Source organism: Spermophilus citellus (genome assembly GCF_964194105.1).
Source record: "Spermophilus citellus genome assembly, chromosome: 5".
Lineage (NCBI taxonomy): Eukaryota > Metazoa > Chordata > Mammalia > Rodentia > Sciuridae > Spermophilus > Spermophilus citellus.
Window position 1 is genome coordinate 147,377,059 of NC_138186.1, and position 23,170 is coordinate 147,400,228.

At 41.5% G+C, this 23,170-nt stretch overlaps 1 protein-coding gene across 2 annotated transcripts in view; it reads left to right on the plus strand.

The window, feature by feature from the left end:
- The window catches only part of ARFGEF3 (ARFGEF family member 3), a 157,475-nt gene that overhangs the window by 103,971 nt on the left and 30,334 nt on the right, over window positions 1–23,170 (plus strand). For both annotated transcript variants that reach the window (XM_081296143.1, XM_081296144.1), the window contains 8 exons: window positions 3,645–3,752; window positions 4,106–4,321; window positions 4,462–4,572; window positions 6,479–6,629; window positions 8,579–8,899; window positions 10,740–10,873; window positions 12,832–12,977; window positions 14,692–14,871. In XM_081296143.1, the coding sequence (XP_081152269.1) occupies window positions 3,645–3,752; window positions 4,106–4,321; window positions 4,462–4,572; window positions 6,479–6,629; window positions 8,579–8,899; window positions 10,740–10,873; window positions 12,832–12,977; window positions 14,692–14,871 (1,367 nt within the window). The remainder of the gene's footprint in view (window positions 1–3,644; window positions 3,753–4,105; window positions 4,322–4,461; window positions 4,573–6,478; window positions 6,630–8,578; window positions 8,900–10,739; window positions 10,874–12,831; window positions 12,978–14,691; window positions 14,872–23,170) is intronic.

Here is a 23,170-nt window from a genome sequence, read left to right on the forward strand (position 1 = left end):
TTGTATACTCTGGATATTAGGGCTCTATCTGAAGTGTGTGGGGTAAAGATTTGTTCCCAGGATGTAGGCTCCCTGTTTATCTCTCTTATTGTTTCTTTTGTTGAGAGAAAACTTTTTAGTTTGAGTAAGTCCCATTTGTTGATTCTGGTTGTTAACTCTTGCGCTATGGGTGTCCTATTGAGGAATTTGGAGCCTGACCCCACGGTATGTAGATCATAGCCGACTTTTTCTTCTATCAGACGCCGTGTCTCTGATTTAATATTGATCTCCTTGATCCATTTTGAGTTAACTTTTGTGCATGGCGAGAGAAAGGGATTCAGTTTCATTTTGATGCAAGTGGCTTTCCAGTTTTCCCAGCACCATTTGTTGAAGATGTCAAGCAGACTTTTGAAACAGCACCTACAAAGCTTCTCTAGTAGTCGGTGCCAGTTCCAGAGAAGTGTCATGAATGCAACCTCACAAGCATTTTCTGTCCTTTTTCCATGGGGAGCCTGTAGGGCTCTCTGTGTCCTAGTTGACAGGGACTAACTGTGCCTATGGCGCAGGCTATAGGCCTCTTCAGTGGATACCTAGTACTTTCTGGGAACAAGGCCCAGAGTTACTCCAGGAAGCTCTCACATGCTAGTGGAGGCCCTCTACCATTTACTGCTCCTGGGATTTGACCAGCAATATAAAACCATTGACCTTAAACTTGGCCTTGTTCCCATTTCCTATCCATATCAGAGCTCCTCCCTTCCCCTCCCAGCTCTCCCAGAATTCACAATAATTGCTAATACTCACCTGCCCTGTCTAGTATCTTTCCCTTTCAGTGTCCAGAGTTTTTAATATCCTGTTCAGCTATTAGAAATTTCATATGGCAGTAAGGAGAGCAGTCTTCAGTATCATGTTGGAGCACATTTGGATTTTTTGTTTGTTGTTGCTTTTGGCAGATCTTGTTGGTCTTTCCTGACTTGGCTAAGATGTCAGTCAAGATCAGGAAGTATCCAAGCGTTTGGTCTGTTCATCAGAAGTGTTAATCAGTTAGATCTTCAGGTTTGCTCTGTATTTGTTCAGAGATTGCAGGCTGTTGTCTGATCTGAATTCTCATCTCATAGTTCCAGCTGATAGAACATGAAGGACAAATGTCCCCAGCCTTCACTATAGTGTCCTGTATCCTCATTCAGCTAAATATCTCTGTATTGGGCAGGAGCAAGGTTGTGCTGGGCAGCACAGTCCAGCTGGGAAGCTGATCTGTTGGCCAAATGGCATGTCATGTTGCCTGCAGCTGGTATTGGGGGCTCTTATAAGTTGACAGATTTGACTATTGGCAGATGGAATCCAACAGTGAGGAATTTGGGATGTGGCACTATTGAGGAACCAGACAGGAAGTCAAGATATATAGTGAAATCTGTCCCTGTGGGGCAGAGTTCTGGTCATTGTCTGCCATTTGTAGTCTTGCTTCCAGAACAAGGATGGAGCTGGGTAGGCAAGACTGGTTCTCAAGCATTGCAGATCAAAATCACTGGACAGTTACCAGTTTGTATTTTGTTGATTACAATAGCATTCACATTCATTTGAAAAAATAATAGTCTATATCTATGAGGGACATTTGTTTAGTGTATCTATAAGCAATACTTGGTTTTCATAAAATCCCTTTAACAGGGATGGAGAGTTCTGTCCAGAGCTTATAAATGTCTTGGAATTTGGATCTCCAACATGCCAACTCTAATTCTTCAATTTTCAAATACCACAGTTTCTGCCAAATAAGTCTGTGAAACTGTTACCTGAGGCTTAATAAAAGGGGTCATTCAGTAAATGTAGAATGAGCAACAGACCATTCACAATGGTCGTATTCATCAAACATCATTAATCAGTCACTCCTTTATAATGGAACAGTAAGTTCAATTGCTACATCCAGAGAAAAGTGATTTAGCTTCAGATTAATGGTAGAAAAATAGTCTTTTCACAAGAATTTGACAAAACAAGATTTCATGAATCTTAGCAGTAAATTCCAGATGTGAAGCAGCATTTTACCTACAGTTTGGAAGCTTCTGTCTGATTGCTTCATTGTGTACAAGAAGCATCAGCAGCAATGTGATCACCAACATGGCACTGAGTGGACGTTCCTGGTGCCACGTCAAAGCCTTCTATAGCATTGTAAAGTTTAGTGCTTAAATAAACTTTGCATACTCCAATACTCCTTTATCTACCATATGGGAAAATCTGTAACTTAGATTTATGGCAGTATTTGGCAAATGCCTTTAGGCTATTTTATCAAAAGTCAAAATAATTTCAGGGGAACTATCCTGTTCTCACTTCAGCAACCATAGAGATTCCTCCTCCTACCTTTATTAATTTTTATTTTTATTTTCCAACATGTTGCCCAGGAGCCTTAGGGATTCTTAAATTTTTGTAAGAATCAAAGATACAGTGAAGCAATTCTAAAACACCATGCAAAGAAGTCTCATCCTCTTGGGCTGAGGCTGAAGTTTTAAACTCAGAATAAATATATACCAGCCTCCTTCCCTTTTCCATCCCCTGCCTGCATTGCATTCAACTATATTGTCACACCCAAGTACATGGTTCCACTTCTCCAATGGCTACTCTCTTTATAGTGAGAAAATTGGTGCCCAGAGAACAGAGTGCTTAGCATGGCTACAAGGCTGCCTGATACAGAGCCAAGACTGAATCCCAGCTTTTCAACCCCAGGCTAATTTTCTTCCTGCCAGAATGTTAAGGAGGGGTTTGTTGAGCCAATGGTGTATGGGAGTTTGTTTTAAAAAAAATTTATACAAAGTAATTCAGGATCCTGTATAGAACCGGAGTATGCTGTCATGGAAAGAGGCTTTATTGGGAGTTAAAAAACATAAATACTAAGTCTGATTCCTTCCTTTACCAGCTTCATGGTCCTGGGCTGTTTAGCAACTTTAAGAATTAAAGTTGAATGGAAGAGATGGAATAGCAGGGAGATGGAATCACAGTGGCTGGAGTGTAGCTCAGACTTGCCCAGCACGTGTGAGGCCCTGGGTTTGATTCTCCAGTACTGCCAGAGGAAGAGTAATTATAATATGTGATGATACTTTTTTAAAAATTAAAAATATAATCCTAGCCCTGCTTACTTTCTTTCAGTTGTTTGGACAATGAAATGAAAAAAAAAATGTTAGGTGAAAACAGTTTGAAAATTGGGAGGTATTATTATCTCTGCACTATTATTGTGCTTGACAATTAGAGTAAACAATCATCTGATCAAAGAGGCTGATTCTCCTATTAATTCTGATGAGGAAGATCTGAAAGAAAAATCCACGTTAGGGTAATGTGTACACAAAAAATTTGGGGAATAATGAGCTGGTCTTGAATAAGAAGAGTATTCAAAGATCAAAATATTTAAATGAATAAATTTTCTAACAACAGAGATGGCAGAATTTAGCTTTAGTTTTTCACATACAAAAGATGCAACAGCATAACAGAAGAATCCTTTGAAAATGAAAGAAACATGGAGTGACCGAATAAAACAAAATTTACAATATTCTGATGAAAGTTGCTGTGTGCTGAGTACATAATAGATACAGTGGGTGCTTGTTGAAGAAAATAGAACATGGCGCTGGCCATTTGTCTCTGACTGGAGTGCTTTATTTAGGGAAAACCTTTCTCTCTTTCTTGGACAGATATTGATGGCTTAGAGAGCAGTGCAATCGGTGGCCAGTTGATGGCCTCAACTTCTCCAGAGTCTCCTTTCACCCAGAGCAGGAGAATTGACGACTCCACGGTGGCAGGTAAGGACTTGGGTCTTGAGTTTATGAACATTGATACAGGCTTGTGTTACCAGCAATTATGTCATCGTGTGGTGACGCAAAGGAACTGAGATTGCACCTTGGTAGCAAAAGTAACTGATGGAAGTTACTTAGCATCATCCAGCTGATGATGTAACATTTATTATTTATAAGCATAAAGTGAAACATAATGCAACCCAACCCAGTGAATTATATTTCCTATCAGAGAATTGCATGCAACTCAGTATTGCAAATTGGATGGCCAGAGAACCTCAGGCTTTTTTTTTTTTTTTTTTTTTTTTTTTTTTGCTAGGTTGTTGTCTCTGGAAAATGACCCATACCCCTTCCTGTTCTAGGTGTGGCATTTGCTCGCTATATTCTGGTTGGCTGCTGGAAGAACTTGATTGATACGCTATCAACCCCCCTGACTGGCCGCATGGCAGGGAGCTCCAAAGGGCTGGCCTTCATTCTGGGAGCTGAAGGCATCAAAGAGCAGAACCAAAAGGAACGTGACGCCATCTGCATGAGCCTGGATGGGCTGCGGAAGGCTGCCCGGCTGAGCTGTGCCCTAGGTACTGTGGGAGTGGTGTCCCTAACCAGGGGCCTGTGGGGGGCCCTGCAGAACTCACCAGGGGAGAAGCTGTAGAAGGGGTTCTGCCAGGTGAGTGGCTGGAGGACATAGTCTAAGGGTAGTGGTTTGTTTCTTCTAAAGGGGTTGCTGCTAACTGCGCCTCAGCCCTTGCCCAGATGGCCGCTGCCTCCTGTGTCCAGGAAGAAAAAGAGGAAAAAGAAGTCCAAGAACCCAGCGATGCCATAGCACAAGGTAACAGCTGAAGGGCCAGATCTGCCTGGTGCCTTGGGTGTGGTGTGTGTCCCTCTGCACATGCCCATCCACCTCAGCAAACACATACACTGCAGATCTACACCCCAGTCACAAGTCCCACTGGTCACAGGCTTGGGATGTTTGAGGTGAGGGGTGTACACAATCCTACAAAAGGTCCCTGTAGAGATGAGAGACACACTTGCCACTGGTAACCAGAAAGGTGCAGTTGGCCACTAACAGGAGCCCATGGGTCCACCTGGCTGAGCTGTTTACATCTCATGCCACTGGCTCTGGTGACTCATGGAGGTGCCCATTGGAAGGCCTCTCAGGGTATAGTGGGCAAGGCAGATCCATTAATTTTCTGAAGGGCAAAATCGAACAGACAGAAGCAGTCCACAAGAGGGGACTCGGGGAGATTTCACTCCTGTCAGAGGAAAACCTGAGCTGTGTGGACTCAGAAAAGGGTTGAGTTTTATCTCATTAAAATCAGTTTGTTAATGATGCTCTGGCTGTCTAGACCTAAGGGGAGGGAATGACCTTCCCAGTAGCAGGGGAAGATAAAAGGCAGACAGCAAGCAGGAGAAAGGCAAACTGGGTCCAGACTGCACCAACACCGTCACCACATACGTGAAAGTGCTAGTCACTAGAACACTTGCACACTCTTAACTGAGAAAAGCAATGTAGGTGAGTGTGCCTCAATCTCGAATAATATTTAGAGATCTACTTGAAAGCAAAGAAGTTCTCACGGATCCCCGGTGTCCACTAAAACAAAGGTCTCACAATTTTACTTACGGATTGTCCACACAAAAATCCTTACATTCACAGTTCTTTAAAAGGCCACAAAACCAAAGTCCAAAATAGTCTAATTATAAATAAGTAAGAAATTAAATTTGTATTATATTTATGAGTCAAGTGACGTTTTGCTAAAAATCACTTTGTTCTTTACAACAGAAATATGGTTCAGAGTCCTTTAAAGTCAACTAGCTATTTTCCTCGGTTTTGGATCATCACTGTTAACCCACCAATCTAGGGACTTGAAACCTTTATTCAAGGAAGACACTGTGTTATTTGGTCATGCCTGCATCCTTTCTCATTAGTCATTTATAATTTTTTTTTTTTTTTTTTGAGTGAAGAGGGCACCAGGGATTAAACCCAGGGGCACTCAACCACTGAGCCACATCCACATCCCCAACCCTATTTTGTATTTTTTATTTACAGACAGGGTCTCACTGAGGTGCTTAGCAACTCCCTTTTGCTGAGGCTGGCTTTGAACTTGAGATCCTCCTGTCTCAGCTTCCTGAGCCACTGGGATTACAAGCATGCGCCACCGTGCCCGACTAATTATTTATAATTATAATAATTTGCTCTTATATATAATGTAAACTCAGGGAGTGAAATGATATGCTAATTTGCAGTTTTAAGGAAGTCTCCCTGGTGATCAGAATGTGCACACATAGTTGATTATGAGATGACCGCTGCAAAGAAAGTATAACATTAAACACTCTCAGAACTTCCAGACTGCCAGGAGTTCCTCTACAACACCAATCTGAGTATAGGGGAGGGTAAAAGCTCTGGGCACAGATGGCTTTAGCTGGCGTTGGCATATGAAGCCCATCCACACTGCTATGCCTGAATCAGAGTTATGGGGCCGGGAGGATATACACCTACCAGCTCAGGATCTGTCTGATTTCAGAGCCAGAGCTGGGGTCTCCAGTTTGAATGGGGCCTGTCTGAGGGGTCGTTGGCATGAACCGTGGGGATAGGCCAGAGAAGCATTCACTGCCAGTGACGTCTCATTTCCCTTTCGCCCTTGCATGACGACACATTCTTTCATTCCCATCTTTTCTCTCTCCCTTTCTGTCTCCCTCGTTCAGACTGTTATTTTAATAATGTCTTTCTGACACAGTGAAACTAAAAGTGGAGCAGAAACTGGAGCAGATGGGGAAGGTGCAGGGGGTGTGGCTGCACACAGCCCACGTCTTGTGCATGGATGCCATCCTCAGCGTAGGCCTGGAAATGGGAAGCCACAACCCGGACTGCTGGCCACACGTGTTCAGGTGCATGACGGGATCCTCACCCCAGCCCTGCCTTGGGAGGCCCCCAGGGTGGTGGGGAGAATAGACTCAAGGGGCTTCCGGCTCTTACATGGATTAGGATCATTCACAGAGTTTGAGTACACTCCAGATGAGAGATAAAAAGAGAAGGGAGATACAAAGGCCCCACTGAGTGTGTGTTTTGGAGAACAGAGGGACAGAACTGGATTTAGGGAATTGTGATTTATCTATTGACATTTCCAGGAGAGGCAGGTATGTTATACCAAGGAGGAAAAGTCAATTTCTTAAGTAAAGGATGGAGGAAGATCACATAAGTTAAGTGAATAGTGTGCAACGGTAAAAATGGTCTTGTCTGTAATACATCGTGTTTACCTATGTCCTCTTTACTGAAAGAAGGATTTTTAATTGCAATGCATGTTTATATAAAATACCTAATTAAAGACGCCTACTTTAATTCAACTAGACAAAGGAAAACTAAAATAGTACTTCTGTGCCAAAGATAGTTCAAAAACTTGCCTTTGAACTTTGTAGTGTCAAAGTGAAAATGAGCCCCCATCAATTACATAGTGCAGAGTCCTGTAAGGTGAAAAGCACAGAGTCCAGGTCCTCCCATGACTAACACAAAAAGCACCTCTCCCTACGCTGTGGCTTCAGGGAAGACCCAGTTCAATGGCAGGAGTACCATTCACCAAACAGGCAAGGGACAGGTGTCTGGCTGTGCCTTGTTATTCCCTGGAGCAGAGGCCTTGAGACCTCACCAAGTGGGAAGTGAGGCAGGAACATCAAGGCAACAGCCCAGAGCACCAGCCAGATTTGGGTTCAGTTTGACAGCACCAAAGAAAACATAACCACAGGTGTTTGTTGAATTTCAAAGGGGAAAACACACGGAATAATCAAGGGTTGAAAAAACCAGCCAGAAATGTGAATATGTAACAGATGTGATTCTGCAATCTGTATTTGGGGTGAAAATGAGAGTTCAAAACACAATTTGAGTCAAATGTATGAAAGATGATATATCATGAACTATGTAATGCTTTAAATAATCAATAAAAAAAATTAAAAAAAAAAAAAGAAAAAACCAGCCAGCTTGAGAGGAAGGTATGAAAGGACTAGGATAAATCAGCCTGAGGCAAGACAGGCTTCAGTATACAGGGTGACGATGACTGACAGGGAAAAAGTTCAGACGGCACCGAGCAATATGTATAGAATCAAAAAAAAATCTGATTGCGAACAATCCCCTGGATTAACCAGGGTGCCCTTCCCCAGTAACTGGATTGTTCTGAGATGAGAGACCTCTTTCTTACAAAGCATCTGAGTCCCAAGTTCAACTGGAAACAGAAACTGGCAGTTGCACATATTGTTAGTCTGCTCTGTGTTTGGCATGTTCGGGGACTGTCCCAAGTCCCCATACCTCACACCCACAATGAGGTATGTGGAGCTTATCAGGACCAGGCAGGACTTGACTGGGTGGAACCCCATTATGGTAGTAGGGTCTGTCCATCATGTGCTAGTTGTAGGATCCCATAGTAAGGAAACACTTCCCAACTCCTAATCAGAACACTGTATAGGGGGGAAAGGGTCCCTTGGAGAAACTAGCTCAAATGGCCAGAGTCTAGATACACCAGTGAGCTGGGAAGGATAAAGTGGGTGAGGTGGGCTGCTTTGCCCTTCTTTCTCCCAGACAGGGTGATGACTGAATCTGAGGAACCCCTCACCCATTTGAAGCCTTATGATCCAATTAAAAAAATGTATATGTGTGTGCATGGATAGATATTTATAGGTACATAGTAAGGAAATGGGAGAGAAGGAAGAAAGGGCGGACTATGAGTGGGGAGGAGGTGGGGTGGACTGCAGAGCTGGTTTAATTTCCTTTGTATTTCACTGTGGGGTGGACGTGTGTTGGCTGAATGAGCTGCGGCACCTAAGAGCTGCTTGTCTTTGGCTCTTTCCAGGGTGTGTGAGTACGTGGGCACGTTGGAGCACACCCACTTCAGTGACGGCACCTCACAGCCCCCTCTGACCATCAGCCAGCCCCAGAAGGCATCGGGGGGCTCTGGACTCCTTGGGGACCTTGAGAGTGAGGGTCCCTCCCAGGAGCAGAGCCTGGAGCAGGGGCCTTCCCTGAGCACGGCCCCTGTGGTCCAGCCCCTCTCCATCCAAGAGCTGGTCCGGGAAGGCAGCCGGGGCCGGGCCTCTGATTTCCGCGGTGGCAGCCTCATGAGCGGGAGCAGTGCAGCCAAGGTGGTCCTCAGCCTCTCCACCCAGGCTGACAGGTGTGTGCCCTCATCCCACACCCCCCAAGGAGGAGGCCCGCATCTATCTGATTGGTCTCAGAATTGGCCCAGGGACAACTTGACTTGTTAGCCAGTCATTTAAACCCATTTCAGTATTTTTCAAGCAGTTCTGTCTCACCACACCCCATCCTCAGAAGGACCTGATTTCTAATGACTGTGTTCGGGCGGGGAGGCAGGCTACCTGCAGTTCAGCTGGCATCTTGGACAGCTTCACCTCCTGGGCCCTGATTTCCTCATTAGTAAAATAGGAAAGTAACTTTCCCACAGGGCAATTGTGAGGTTAAGTTCATCAGTACACCTAACAGCACCTAGAACAGAGCTTGGCGAATAGTAAAAATCCATTGTTTTTGTGATTCTTACTATTCACAAAATCCCACTCCCAGGAACACATGTTATTGGTTGATGCACAACAACTATGTTAAGGGAAAATCAACAATGGCCCCAACTGGTTGGTGACACTTCCTGATGCTGAAAGTGCTTTTGATCACACATGGTACACCTCACCTAACTCCTGGGCATGTGGTCATCATGCCCCACACTTCCTAGAACTGGTACCATGAAGCTTATTTAGAGAGGACACACAGAAAGGGGCTGGGAAAGTGGACAGAGTATTCCCTGGTCTGGGGCTTAGACAGCCCTGACTTTGACACTGACCTGCCTGGTCACACCTATAGAATAGTTGCACTGAGACTTAGTTTCTCCACTGATTCATATAATATCCACATGCACAACCAGTACATTCATTTCAACTCAACAAGTTGGCCATGAAAGTGTTTTGGAGACTGGGAAGTAATAAGCAGATGTCAGGTAGGGTTATAATGTACTCCTGTTTTCTTACTAGGACGGGGGACAATGAATGGTTGATGGCACCCAGAAGCCAATGGCATCAAATTGGAATTACAAAACAGTCATCAAAATGTGTTAGTTTCAGTAATTTGTAAATATTTAATCTACCAGTTTCCATCTTAGACCTTATTTTACTCCTTGAAAAAGGCTCAGGACTCCATTTCTACTAATGATACTCCCCTCAAGCAGCACATGGCATCCCATAGGGCCAGCTGCCCTCTGGTATCCCCACGGCGGTGGGAGGGGGATCCAAGAGCAACAGCAGGCTGGCTTGCTCCCTCCTCTCTGTGGCTGCATGAAACTAAGGTTTGATCTTTACACTCCTCATTCCAGGGATCCTTCCCCAATTTTTGTGCTCCTGTTCTCCCTCCTAAGTCCTTCTGCTAGAAATGTCTGTCTCCAACTAAATGGAAAACAAGAACAACTGGCTGGGAAGTTCATGACCAGGGAGCATTTGTGTGTGTAGTATAGGCTGGGGATGGAACCCAGCACCTTACTCAAGCCAAGCGCTCCCCTAAGCTCTACCGTTGAGTTCCACCTAGCCCTGGGGAACACTCTTTCTTCCAAAAGATACTTGAGCTCCCTTATAGCTCTGGGTGTATAGTCTTAATCCAGTGTTATATTCATCAATTATAGGCAAACATAAGCCTCTTGGTTAATTTACTGAGTTTTAAAATATATATAGCGATGGAATTGAAGCTAATACAGAGGATTTCACCCTCAATTACTTAATTACCTTGAATATACAAGGTTTTTTTTTTTTTTTTAATGTGCTTTGTACCGTTTGGATCCTCATCCCATGGTTAGCACAAATTTGTGCATAGTAGTAACAGATAAAATAATACCATACGTTTGTCTACAGTGTTTTCCAACATTTTCATTAATCACTTCAAGAAAATTACCATAATCATTCTGTCATAAAGACCTTGATGAATTGTTCGCAAATTAACAGATGTCCTCTGTTTGCACCCAGGCTCTTTGAAGATGCTACAGATAAGCTGAACCTAATGGCTTTGGGAGGTTTCCTTTACCAGCTGAAGAAAGCATCCCAGTCCCAGCTTTTCCATTCTGTTACTGATACAGTCGATTACTCTCTGGCAATGCCAGGTAATTCTTTCCCAGAAGGAATTGTGCAGGGAAGTGAGCAGGAAACATCCCAGGTCTCTGATGCCAGCAGCACGCCTAAGATTCAAATCCACATTCCCTTCTCACAAGGTCACGCTAGGGAAGTTCAAGTGCAAGCTTCTCTTTCAGTTTTGAGGCACAACATGTAAAGGGTGATACATTCTGTCAATGCTGCTGCTCATGGGGGAGGCAGGCTGGGTTGTTCTGCTGAGGTTTGTGCTTGTGATGTTGAAACTGTATGGCAGATTGCATCCCCTGGGGGTGGGGTCCCTTCTCCATATCATAAGTTCAGACTTGCCTGAATCCAGCCAGCTTGCAGAAAGCCACTGATTTCAGAAGGGGTGGTAGAAGAGAAAAATGGAAGGGTTAGCAGAAGCTTAATCCTTCCCTTAGGAAACTGCTCTCAGGTTTATCCTACTAAAAATGGGTCAGTATCACTGCCTTCACAGATGAGGCCAGGTGAAGAGAAAAGGCTTCCTGAAGGGCAGCCCCATGAAAGGAATGGAGTTGTATCAAGTTGCCCGAGTTCCAAATGAGTGGCATGTTGCTCACATAATCTGTGTGCTGGGAACAGACCTTGGATGGCAGCAGGTTGCAAAGTATAATCACTGAGGTCCCTTCCATGTTAGGAATCTGAGGTTCTGAGTATTTGGCCTCATGATGCTTACTATAGATTTTGATTTGAGAACCACAGTCCTTTCCCCACTAGTTTTTAATAGACTTTCAAATTTTTGCTATATAAAACTTCCAGAGCATCTCTGAGTGCAGTGGTAGCCCTCAAAGTCTTTTGCGTTAGAGACAACAGGAAGCTCTGAGCTTACAGAGAAACAGTGAGCAGGATCAGGAAGAAGTGGCAAACTGGTGGAAGGAGCTCTGGCTTTGGAGTCCATCAGATCTGAGTTAAAATACTGCCTTTACTACTTTCCGACTGCGCCATCTGAGCACATCATTTCATCTTTCAGGTATTCAATGTTTCACCCCATAAAATGGCAATAGTTATATTTACTTCTTCAGGTTGATTTAAAATTACAGTGATTAAAGATGTAGAGAACCAACACAATGTCTGGTTCAGTAAAGGTCTGTGGTTATTCTCAACTATTATCACTGTTCTGGAGTTTATTTGATGTGGCATGACCAATTAGAAAGGAGTCTAGTGGTTAGAAGAGCCAGATAAAGATCAGCTTTTGGGAAGATGCCTGGGGTAGCAATGGGACACAAGCAAGAAGCAAGTGGGGAAAATTAGGGTGACAGTGGCAAAGAAGTAGCAAGAAACCAGAGTAGGCAAGAATTATATTGGAGCCACACAGAGCAGGTTAAATGGATGCACTTTACTGGACCGCAAGAGGGCCTGGTCTGGTCTACTCTGAAAGTACTGCTGAAATGCCATTAAGGACTGGCAGAGGATGACAGGAACAGTAATTACAATAGCTAAAAGCACTCATCAGTTAGTATGTACCAGGCCTGAAACTGAGCACTTAATGTGTTCAAATCACATTATGTAATCCTTAAAGCAACTTTAAGAAGTAGGCATGATTATCCAGTTTCACAGATAATTAGAGGCTAGAAAGAAATCTTTGGCCCATCAAGGCACAACTACTAAATGGTGGAACCAGGACTTTTGTCCAGGCTGTCCGACTCCCCAGCCACCTACCTAACTACTACTGCATTCCTTCTTTTAACAAATATTCTTCACACCTATCACATCCCAGGGACTGAAGACATGGTGATGAACAAGAGAGAGGTGCCGTCCTTGCTGAGTGAACCACCTGGTTGGTCTCTTTTGAATGGAGGGTCATCTCCTTATTTTGGTTAACCTATGCCAAAGAATCCTCTGGTCTGAGAACACTGCCTTGATTCTCAACTATTCTCTCTCTGATTCGAATTGGCCAGATGATTTTCAAGTTTGGGCTTTCTGGCTTCTATATCTTGCCTTTCTGTAGGAGAAGTTAAATCTACCCAAGACAGAAAAAGCACGCTCCACCTCTTCCGCCTGGGGGATGCCATGCTGAGGATCGTGCGGAGCAGGGCGCGGCCCCTGCTGCATGTGATGCGCTGCTGGAGCCTCGTGGCCCCGCACCTGGTGGAGGTGAGCCTGGGAGGTGGGAAGGGGCTGGGCTACCAATGCAGGGATGTCCTGCAGCCAAACGGCATAGCAGCAGCTATCAGCACAGTGGCCATGGGGCAGCAAGAACTCGCTCATCACCTGCTCACCATTGTTCCCCGATTGTACCTCAAGGTATCCAAAGACTCACCCCATGAGGCAGTGCCACCCTGGTCCCACCGTGGCCATCTCTCTTTACAATTCTTTATATCCCCAGGTCTTTATTATTGAGGATCTGCTGTCAGTCTGAGTCTGGAGCCAAAAGACGAGCAGAGCTGGGGCTGGCCATGGTGGCACATGCCTATAATCCCAGTGACTCAGGATGCTAAGGCCAGAGGATCACAAGTTCAAAGCCAGCCTTAGCAACTTAGTAAAGGCACTAAATAACTTAGTGAGACCTTGTCTCAAAATAAAAAAGGACTGAGGATACAGCTCATTGGTTAGGCACCCCTGGGTTCAATCCCTGGTAGCAAAAAAAAAAAAAAAAAAAAAAAAAAGCAGAGAGTTCCTAATATCTTCACTTTTATACATTAATATAACAATGTCTTTGGTTCCTGCCACTCTCTTTTTTTCTAATAACTTAATTACTTGGGATAGTGTTCTTTCAGGGGAACCATATGTCCTGATTTTCCCAACAAAATTAACACTAAGACCTTTATGCTTTCCAAGAAAGCAGTTTATGGGAACTCTGTCTCTAAGCATCTTAATTCAGGATGACTGGCCACTTGCAAATGGGCAGGGGGAAGCATTGCCCCATTGTACAGTGGTAACTATTCTTAATAGCCCATTAAGAATAAAAGTGCTGTGGCCTCTTAAGAGTAATGCTATTGTTTCAGCACTTACCCAGTAAGACAGTGTTACACAATAAAGATTTTTTTTGGAACTTAATTTCTAACCTAAGAACATTCTAGTAGAATAAAGGAGTAGAAAATATCAGTTTAGTCACAAGTGAGTGTATCATCTATATACTATACAATACCTCCAAAATCTACTAGCTTCAAACAACCAGTTGTTTAGCTTGTGATTCTTTGGGTCAGAAACTTGAGGAGGATTTATCTGGGTAGTTCCTGACTTGGCCCAGCTTGGCCAATTTGGTCAGCTGGTTCAAAGACCAGGGCCAACTGGTTCGTGGTCCCTTGACTGGGAAGGCTGGGCAAATTGGTTCCTCTGTGCATGGCCTTTCCTGTAGATTGGCCTCCAACAGACCAGCCTCTGCCTGTTCACATGACATTCATAGAATTCCCAAGCACATAAAGAAAGTAAATCCCACATCACAACTACTTTTTAATGTCTACTTACATAATGTTCACTATTGTGCTACTGGCCAAAGAAAGTCCCATGTCCAAATTCAGGTCAGTATGGGACAGGACTTCTAAAGAGTGCAGATATAAGGAGGTGTGAACCAATCAGAACTCTTGTTGCAACCAACCCACCTCACTGAGGGACAGATGGTTCACCTAACCTTCATGTTTGGGGCATGACTAAGAACTTAGTCATGAGCAGTTCCTTGATGAGGTTCTGGTGTCCTTCCGGTGAGCATGTTCTGTGTCATCCAGGAAAATTATCATGTTAAAGAAAAAGCACAAAAATTGCTAGAAACTTACTACCTCAGTGTAATGAGGTGGACTGGGAAAGCTGTCACAAACCAGGTGCTTCCTACTGATGTCTCCCTGGTGTTCCACTCTCCCGCACCCTGTAGGCTGCCTGCCATAAGGAGAGACACGTGTCCCAGAAGGCAGTTTCCTTCATCCATGACATCCTGACAGAGGTTCTCACCGACTGGAACGAGCTGCCTCATTTTCACTTCAATGAAGCACTCTTCCGACCTTTTGAGCGTATTATGCAGCTGGAGTTGTGTGATGAAGATGTCCAAGACCAGGTCAGTGTGACTCGGTGTTCCGCATCACCAGATCTAACAGTGAGTATGGTGGCAGGCACCGTTCTAGGAGGTCTGCATACATAATCGTTCCAAGAACCCCACTTTGGGTCATTAGAAAACACAGGTTAAGCATTTGGTCAGGGATACCTAGTTAATGATTGCTGGAACTGGCTCTACTGGTCCCTCCTCTTCTATCTAGGCTGAACTCTTAACTACTATGGTCCTCTCCACTGGGAGACAGACTGGAAAGAAACCAGCAGCAGACCTCATATCTAAGAGGATGGAGGGCTGGAAATGCAAACAGAACCTTTCTCTAAAATCCACTCACAATGTTAAATAAAGGTTTTAAATTTCCTTTTAAATACAATGACCTACAGCTAGACAGACAAAAGGAATAAAAAAGGGAGCTCATAAAAATAGAAGGGAAAACAGTGGAGGAAGAGAGATGGGCAGGGAAGAAGGAAGGGAAAGAGGAGGTACTAGAGAAAGGACTTAATCAAATTGTGTTACGTGCAGGTACGTATATGTCACAATGAATCCTGCTAGTATATATAATTGTCATGCATCAATAAAGACACTTTTTAAAAAGAAAGAAAGGCTTAAATGCCATAAACTAAGCAGCAGTAGGAAGCCACCAAGGAAGCAGAGCTCTGCAGCTGATTTTTCCTGGAGGGATTTGCCATCAGGTGAAGCAGGAGTTCTGCATATCACATTTTTGAGGGCCCAGGGACAGAAGAAAATCCTCACTTTGTGAAGCAGTAGCTGAGAGGGATTGAAGTAGAAACAAGCCCAAGTGCCACCCTCACCAAGAATACTTGCAACTTGTTACTAACATTGGCTCTTAGTAGAGATTTTTTAAAATAGATAAATAGCTCTCTAGGATTGAAAATTGCAAGCTGGCCTTTTCCTGGGATCCGTGTATGAAGTAGCATAGCCTCAGGAGTCTGAAAAGCTTCCCACAGGCATCACACAGAATCTACCTAGAGGAACTCATGTCAACTCAGCCACAGAAGAATACCACAAATAAAGTTTCAATATATGTGAGCTCATGGTATTTAAGGGGAAAAAAAATCACCAGACACACAGGAAAAGAAAACAGTAGTTTGAACTGCCAAAGCAACAGATGGCACCATTAGAGCTAAAAAGAACTGAATTGAAATATTGTTATCTTCCACATAGAGTACCAAATCAATATGTAAGTTTAAGGAGAGAAAAGAAATGAATGAAAATATGAATTGACATCTAACAAGTAGGTTGAGAGATTCCAATAATAATAAACTAACTAGTTCAAATCAACCTTCCAAAAGAGAAACAACTAGAAAAATTGGATTAAAAAAATTATTTTTTCAATCACTTGAAGACATCGGAGTACAAGACAATGAAGAACTACAGGGCCAGAATTTGGGAGAAAAAGAATACCTAGAGTGGTGTTCCTGGGGCTTTAGGCTGCTTTTCCTGAAAGCAAACTGAAAAAGAAAACTTAAAATCTAAGAAGCTAAGCAAAGTTGAGTCTAGGACATAACATTCTGGTAACTTCTGAACATCCTAGGAAGAAGACTGAGCCTTAAATAGACTAGTCATGACAGAAAGTAATCCCATCTTCAAGTGATCCCAATCATTGACATAAGATTGAGGTGATGTGAGATTTCTAGTGCCTACCATAAGCATGGGCACCTTGCTGACAGACACCACCATTACCCCGACCTTCAGACTATTTCCTGGTTTACAGGTGTGATGTCTACATTTAGTAAAAAAAAAAAAAAAAAAAAAAAAAAAAAAAAAAAAATCAGGCTCATTTGGAAATACTATGTCATAGAAAACAAAACAATAAAAATAGATACACACAACATAGGGACCCAGATAGCTGAGTTATCAGGTAGGCTTTAAATAACTATGCTTAAATGTGTTCAGAAAGATTAAGGACGGGAGAAACATGGGCTATGATGGTACAAAGAGGTTAGTAAATCCTGTCCCCCCCAAAAAAGAAGAAAGAAAAGCATGAAACTGGACAAAACTGTCAGATGATAATTTAAGGGTTCCAAAATGTGATCCATGGTAGACAACAAATGGAATAGCATATGTTCTTAAAAATGGTTCATGCAAGAACTTCAGTTATGAGCAGTGGAGGGTCTGCGTCCTTGCCAGAGACTTCTCCCTTCACGTACACTCTCAAGCTCTGTGGGCAGGAAGAGTAGTTTGACCAGTGTGGGGCTAACCGGGAAAGTCAGCTGTGCTGCTACAGAGACAGACTTGCTTTGGAGAAGAGGGAAACTGCCACAGTCTTGGCTGGGCACAGAATCACGAGCCACCACACAGCTTTGTAGATTCAAATAGCAATCTTTATTCCCGAACTCACACCGGCCTCCACACACGTTCTGGGGCAATCCCAGTTCTGCTGCCACCCAATTCACCTCCTCCACGAGGCTTTCTTCCCAAAATGCTCTCTGAATCTCACGAGAGCTCAACGGGAGCTCAGGTAGCAGGAACGCCCTATTTCCAGCAGCAATAATCCTCAACGTTGAACTTCCCTAAAACCCAAGGTCTTAAACTGGGAACGCCCTTAACCCAAGGAGCGGGATACTTCCTCAAACTGCAGGATACACCCTAATCCTGGATCCACCCTGGTCATTGAGCAGGGTCACCTTTCTCAAACACACATGCAAGGTCACAGCAAATTTAACATGGGGTACGCTGGCAAGGAAATATCGATGAGTCATATCTACTTGGTAATGGCCCTCAGCAGGAAACAACCATTGGCCTGTCAACAGAATGTGATAAATTTATTAGGAAATGAACCAGGGAGTCCAAAACTTGATAGCCTAAGGTGAGCTGTGAAGGAGTAAGAAAAGTAATATGAGAACAGAGTGAAGAGATGATCTACAGAATGGGAGAAAATATTGCAAACCATATGTTTCACGAAGGGTTAATACCCAGAATATATAGGGAGCAAAAAAACTCAATAGCATAAAACAATCCAATTTAAAAATAGGCAGTAGACCTAAATAGACATTTCTCAAAAGGTGACAAATGAATGAACAGTGAGTATATTATATAAATTAAATAAAGCTCAACATCACTGATCTTCAAGGAAATGAAAACCCAAACCCAATGAGATAGTACCTTTCTCTCTCTTTTTTTTTAAGCACATTATCAAAAAGACTAAAAGTAAGTGCTAACAATGATGTGAAGAAAAGGGAACCCTTCTACAACTGTTGGTGGGAATGTAAATTAGTACAGACATTGGCAAAAAACAGATGACAGTACCTCAAAATTGTAAAATACAAAAGTTGTAAAAATACAACTATCATAATCTAGTAATCCTACTATTAGGTATATACTAAAGGAAATGAACTTAGCATATGGAAGAGACATCAGCACTTCCGTGTCAATTGTAGCAATAAATATCATAATAATACCCAAGAAATGGAAACAACTTTTTAAGTATCCATCAACTGATAAATAGGAAAACCTACATATATCCAATGGAATACTATTCAGCCATAACAAAATGAAATCGAATTATTGGCCACAACACAGACAGAACTGGAGATCATGTTAAGTGAAACTAGCCTAATAACAGAAATACAAGTGCCATATAATCTCACTCATATGTGGAATATGGGAGGAAAAAAGTTTATCTCATAGAAGTTCAGAGTAGAATGGTGGTTACCAGAGGCTAGGGAAAAGGGAGGGGTGGTAGAGGTCAATCAATGGATATTAAGTAATAGATAGGAGTAAGAAGTTCTGGTGTGCAATTGCACAGTAGGATGATTATAGAGAACCATAATATACTATCTATTTCAAAAAGCTTGAGGGAAGGATATTGAATGTCACCAAAAGGTGATAAATTTGAGAAGACAAATAGACTTAACCTGATTAAACATTACATGGTGTGTACATGTATCAGAATATCACATGGTACCCCATATGTACTATTTTTATATATCAGTTAAAAATTAAAGGTGAAAAATGGGGGTCAGGGGGATAGAACATAAGATCCTGGAAACTAGAGGTTCATGGACTAGATAATGATCTCACTGGCTGACGGAAACGTGGACATAAGAGGGATAAACCACAAAGATCCCATCAGAAAGTCAAAGACCAGGAAGACGGCTGAACCTCAAAAAATTTCCCCAACCTACACACATGGATTGGAAAAGAGTGGAAGCCTTAAAAGCTGGGGTTTGATTACAGTCTCTGCCCACCTCATCAGCTGACCACACACAGGGATGAACACTAAGAAGTCAGACTAAAAGAAAAAGAAAAATTACTAAAAACAGAGCAGAGACATCATCACCTCATATCGTGGGGGGAAACAGATTCCACTGTTAGTTTCAAGTTAATTTGTTTAAAATAAACCCCGCCCCAAAGTAAATCAGAATCCCGCATTGTTAAATATATTATCTAAAAGGTCTAGTTTCAGACAGTAGAGGTGGTAAATGAGACATGCCAAGGAAAGAGTGGGGCAAACTTAGAGGGGAAAGTAGCAAATAGAAACTGACTTAGAGTGATCCCAGTGTTAGGTGTGGGAGACAGAGGCTTAAACAGCTTCTATAAATAAAATATTATTTCAAAGACTCAAAAATAGGGAATTAAACAGAGAAATGGAAATTGTGAAAATGCAAATTCTGGAGAAGAAAGGGGCAATAACTAAAATGAAAATTTAGCTAGATGGGCTTGCCAGAAGGATTTGCCATGGCAAGAAAGAGAGGGCGGGGAGGGAGGAAAAAGAATCAGTGAACTAAAAACTAGAGATTAATAGGAACCATCCATCCTCAAAATCAGAGAAATAAGTTTGAATAGAAATAAAGCCTTGAAGACATCAACCATATGAACATACATGTATTGAGAATGCCAGGCAAATAAAGGGGTGGGGTACTATATTTGGAGAAAAAAATGGAATTCTAATTAGTTTCAACACAAAGACAGCTACAATAGACCGTGATACTCAAAACTGCTCAAAGACAGTGACAAAACCTTGAAAGTCACAAGGGAAAGACAGCTCATTACTACAGATGAATAGCATCAGAATTAATTGCTGACTTCTAAGAAAAAATGAAGGGCCTAGAAGACAATGTAATGACATATTTAATGTACCAAAAGTAAAAAAAAAGAAAAAAAACTGTCAATGAATAATTCAATGAATAATTGAAGAAATTACCTTTCAAAAATGAAGGTAAATAAAAAAAAAGTCTTAAATAAAAATTGAGAGAATTTCCTGCCAGTAGACCTATCCTACCAGAAACTAAACTTCATACAGAAAAGAAATAGCACAAGGTAGTAACTCTGTTCTATTAGGAGAAAGGATATATATGTGGGTAGATAGTTAAAAATTGGATGTTTCTCATCTTTTATTTTAAAATATATAATGTATAAAGCAATATCCCTGGCATTATATTTTTGAACTGATTAAGTATAAAAATGTAATATAAATAAAGTTAGCAAAAAATGATAGTGGAGATACATAGAAGCAAAATTGCTATGTTTTGCAAAAATTAAGTCTGTTAACTTGTTGTAATAATGTGATACATATTATAACAATCAAGAGAGTAAAACACACACACACACAATAGATAAAAACTAAGCAGAGATGAAGGTGTAGTTCAGGGGTAGAATGTGTACTTAGGGCACACCAGGCTCTGGGTTCAACCCTCAGCACCAAAAAATAATTTAAGTGATATTCAAAAGTGTGTTTAGCACAAAATAAAGCAGCAAAGGGAGAACATAGGAACAAAAGGATGCATATGAAAAACAAATACCAAAATGTTGGGCATAGAGAGAACCTTGCAAAAATAGCATGAAATGCACAGTGGAAAAAAAGATGCTCAACATCATTAGTCATTAGAGAAATGCAAATCAAGCCCACAATGAGACAAACTTCACAACTGCTAGGATGACTTCAATCAAAAAAGAAAGATGCTGGCAACTTTGGTTAACATGTAGAGAAATTGGAACCCTTATATACTACTGGTAGAAGTGTAAACCATGTACCTTGTTTGAGAAACAATTTAATTCCTCCAATAGTAGTCCCCAAAAGAATGAAAACAAATATTCATAGAAATCTTATGCACACAGTTTTCAAGATGGAGGAATAGAGGAGGTTGCCTTCCTGGCTGCTCTGTGGCATGGAACCAAGAAAGCAGACAGGTAGCTTCTCAGTGGTGAGGTTATGGAAACCGTCAGGGTAGAAACTCTGCTGCCTCAGATCCAAACCATTAGATGGGTAGACACAAAAACATGAGAAAACAATAGAATAAATCACCTCAAATCAAGATATTCCAGTAACAGAATCTATCAACACCACAGTGGAAGAAATGTCAGAGAAGGAGTTTAGAATGTTCATGGTTAAATTGGTCTGTGAAGTAAAGAACAGTATAAAGAGTGAAATCAGAGAGAAAATACAGGAAGAGAAAGATCACTTCAATACAGAGAGATTCTGGGGAAAAAAAAAAAAAAAAACAACAGAGACCCTGCGTCTAATAGAAGAAAAAGTAGGCCCAAATCTCCATCATGTCGGATTAGTTCAGGAATTAAAATAAAAAATCAATAAATGGGATAGATTCAAACTAAAAAGCTTCTTCTCAGCAAGAGAAACAGTGAGGTGAATAGAGAGCCTACAGAATGGGAGCAAATTTTTACCACTTTCACATCAGATAGAGCACTAACCTCTGGGGTATATAAAGAACTCAAAAAGCTAAACAATAAATAAATAAATAAATAAATAACCCAATTAATACATGAGCCAAGGAACTAACAGAAACTTCACAGAAGAAAAAATACTACCAGTCAACAAATACATAAGAAAAATGTTCGACTCCTCTAGCAATTAGAGAAATGCAATCAAAAATACTCTAAGATTTTATCTCACTCCAGTCAGAATGGCAGCTATTAAGAATACAAACAACAATAAGTGTTGGTGAGGATATGGGGGAAAAGGCACACTCATATATTGCTGGTGGTACAACCACTCTGGAAAGTAGTATGGAAATTCCTCAGAAAATTTGGAATGGAACCACCATTTGACCCAGCTATCCCACTCCTCAGTCTATATCCAAAGGACTTAAAATCAGCATACTACAGCAACGCAGCCACATCAATGTTTATAGCATCTCCATTCACAATAGCTGTTTATAGCAGCTCCATTCACAATAGCTAAGCTATGGAACCAACCTAGGTACCCTTCAACAGATGAATGCATTAAAAAATGTAGTTAATATACAATGGAATATTACTCAGCTGCAAAGAAGAATGAAATTATGGCATTTGCCAGTAAATGGATGGAACTGGAGAATATCATATTAAGTGAAATAAGACAATCCCAAAAAACTAAAGGCCAAATGTTCTCATTCTCTCTGATGTGCACCTGCTGACTCACAATAGGTGGGGGGAAGAATGAGTGGAAGTTCATTGGATTGGACAGGGGAGAATGGGGGGATAAGAATGGGAAAGACAGTAGAATGAATCAGACATAACTTTCCTGTTCATATATGAATATACACCAGTGTAACTCCACATAATGTATAACCACTAAAAAACAATTTAAAAATGTAAAACAAAAGAAACTCTGGTACACAAATGTTCATAGCAACATTACTTATATTAGCAAGAAAACTGAAAACAACCCAAATTTCATCAGTTGATAATGGATAAATAAAATGTGGTATATTCATTCAATAAAATGTGCTATAGTTAGATTGTAGTGAAGGTTTTACAAGTCCATAAATATCCTTTGAAAACTTTGAATCTATGCTTTAATTAGGTAGAATTTATGGGATGTTATTTATAACTCATTAAAGGTGTTAAAAATGTATATTGACTAAACTTCAATCAAAAGGCAGAAATTACAAGACTGGATAAAACAGCAAGATAATAAAATATACAGTCTTCTTTTGGATTAAAAGGCACCAATAGGCTTATAGGAAAGGACTGAAAACAGTAAGTGATGCAGATTGGAGTCAAGATGACTGTGTTAATGTCAGGCAAAAAGACACTAATAGAAGAAATATTACTAGAAACAGACATTTCATAATTATGAAAGAAGACATATCAATAAAAATGTGTATGTACCTAACAATAAAGCCTTAAAGTACATAAAGCAAAAACAGAATTCAAAGAAGATATGGACAATGTAAGAATTATAGGGAAGGGAGTGGAATGGAGAGTTATTATTTAATGGTTCCAGAGTTCCAGTTTGGGACTGAGGATACATGGGGAGGTGATAGTTGCATGATGGTACTTAATGCCATTGAACTTTATGAACTTTATACAATGGTTAAATGGTAAGTTTACATCATGCGTA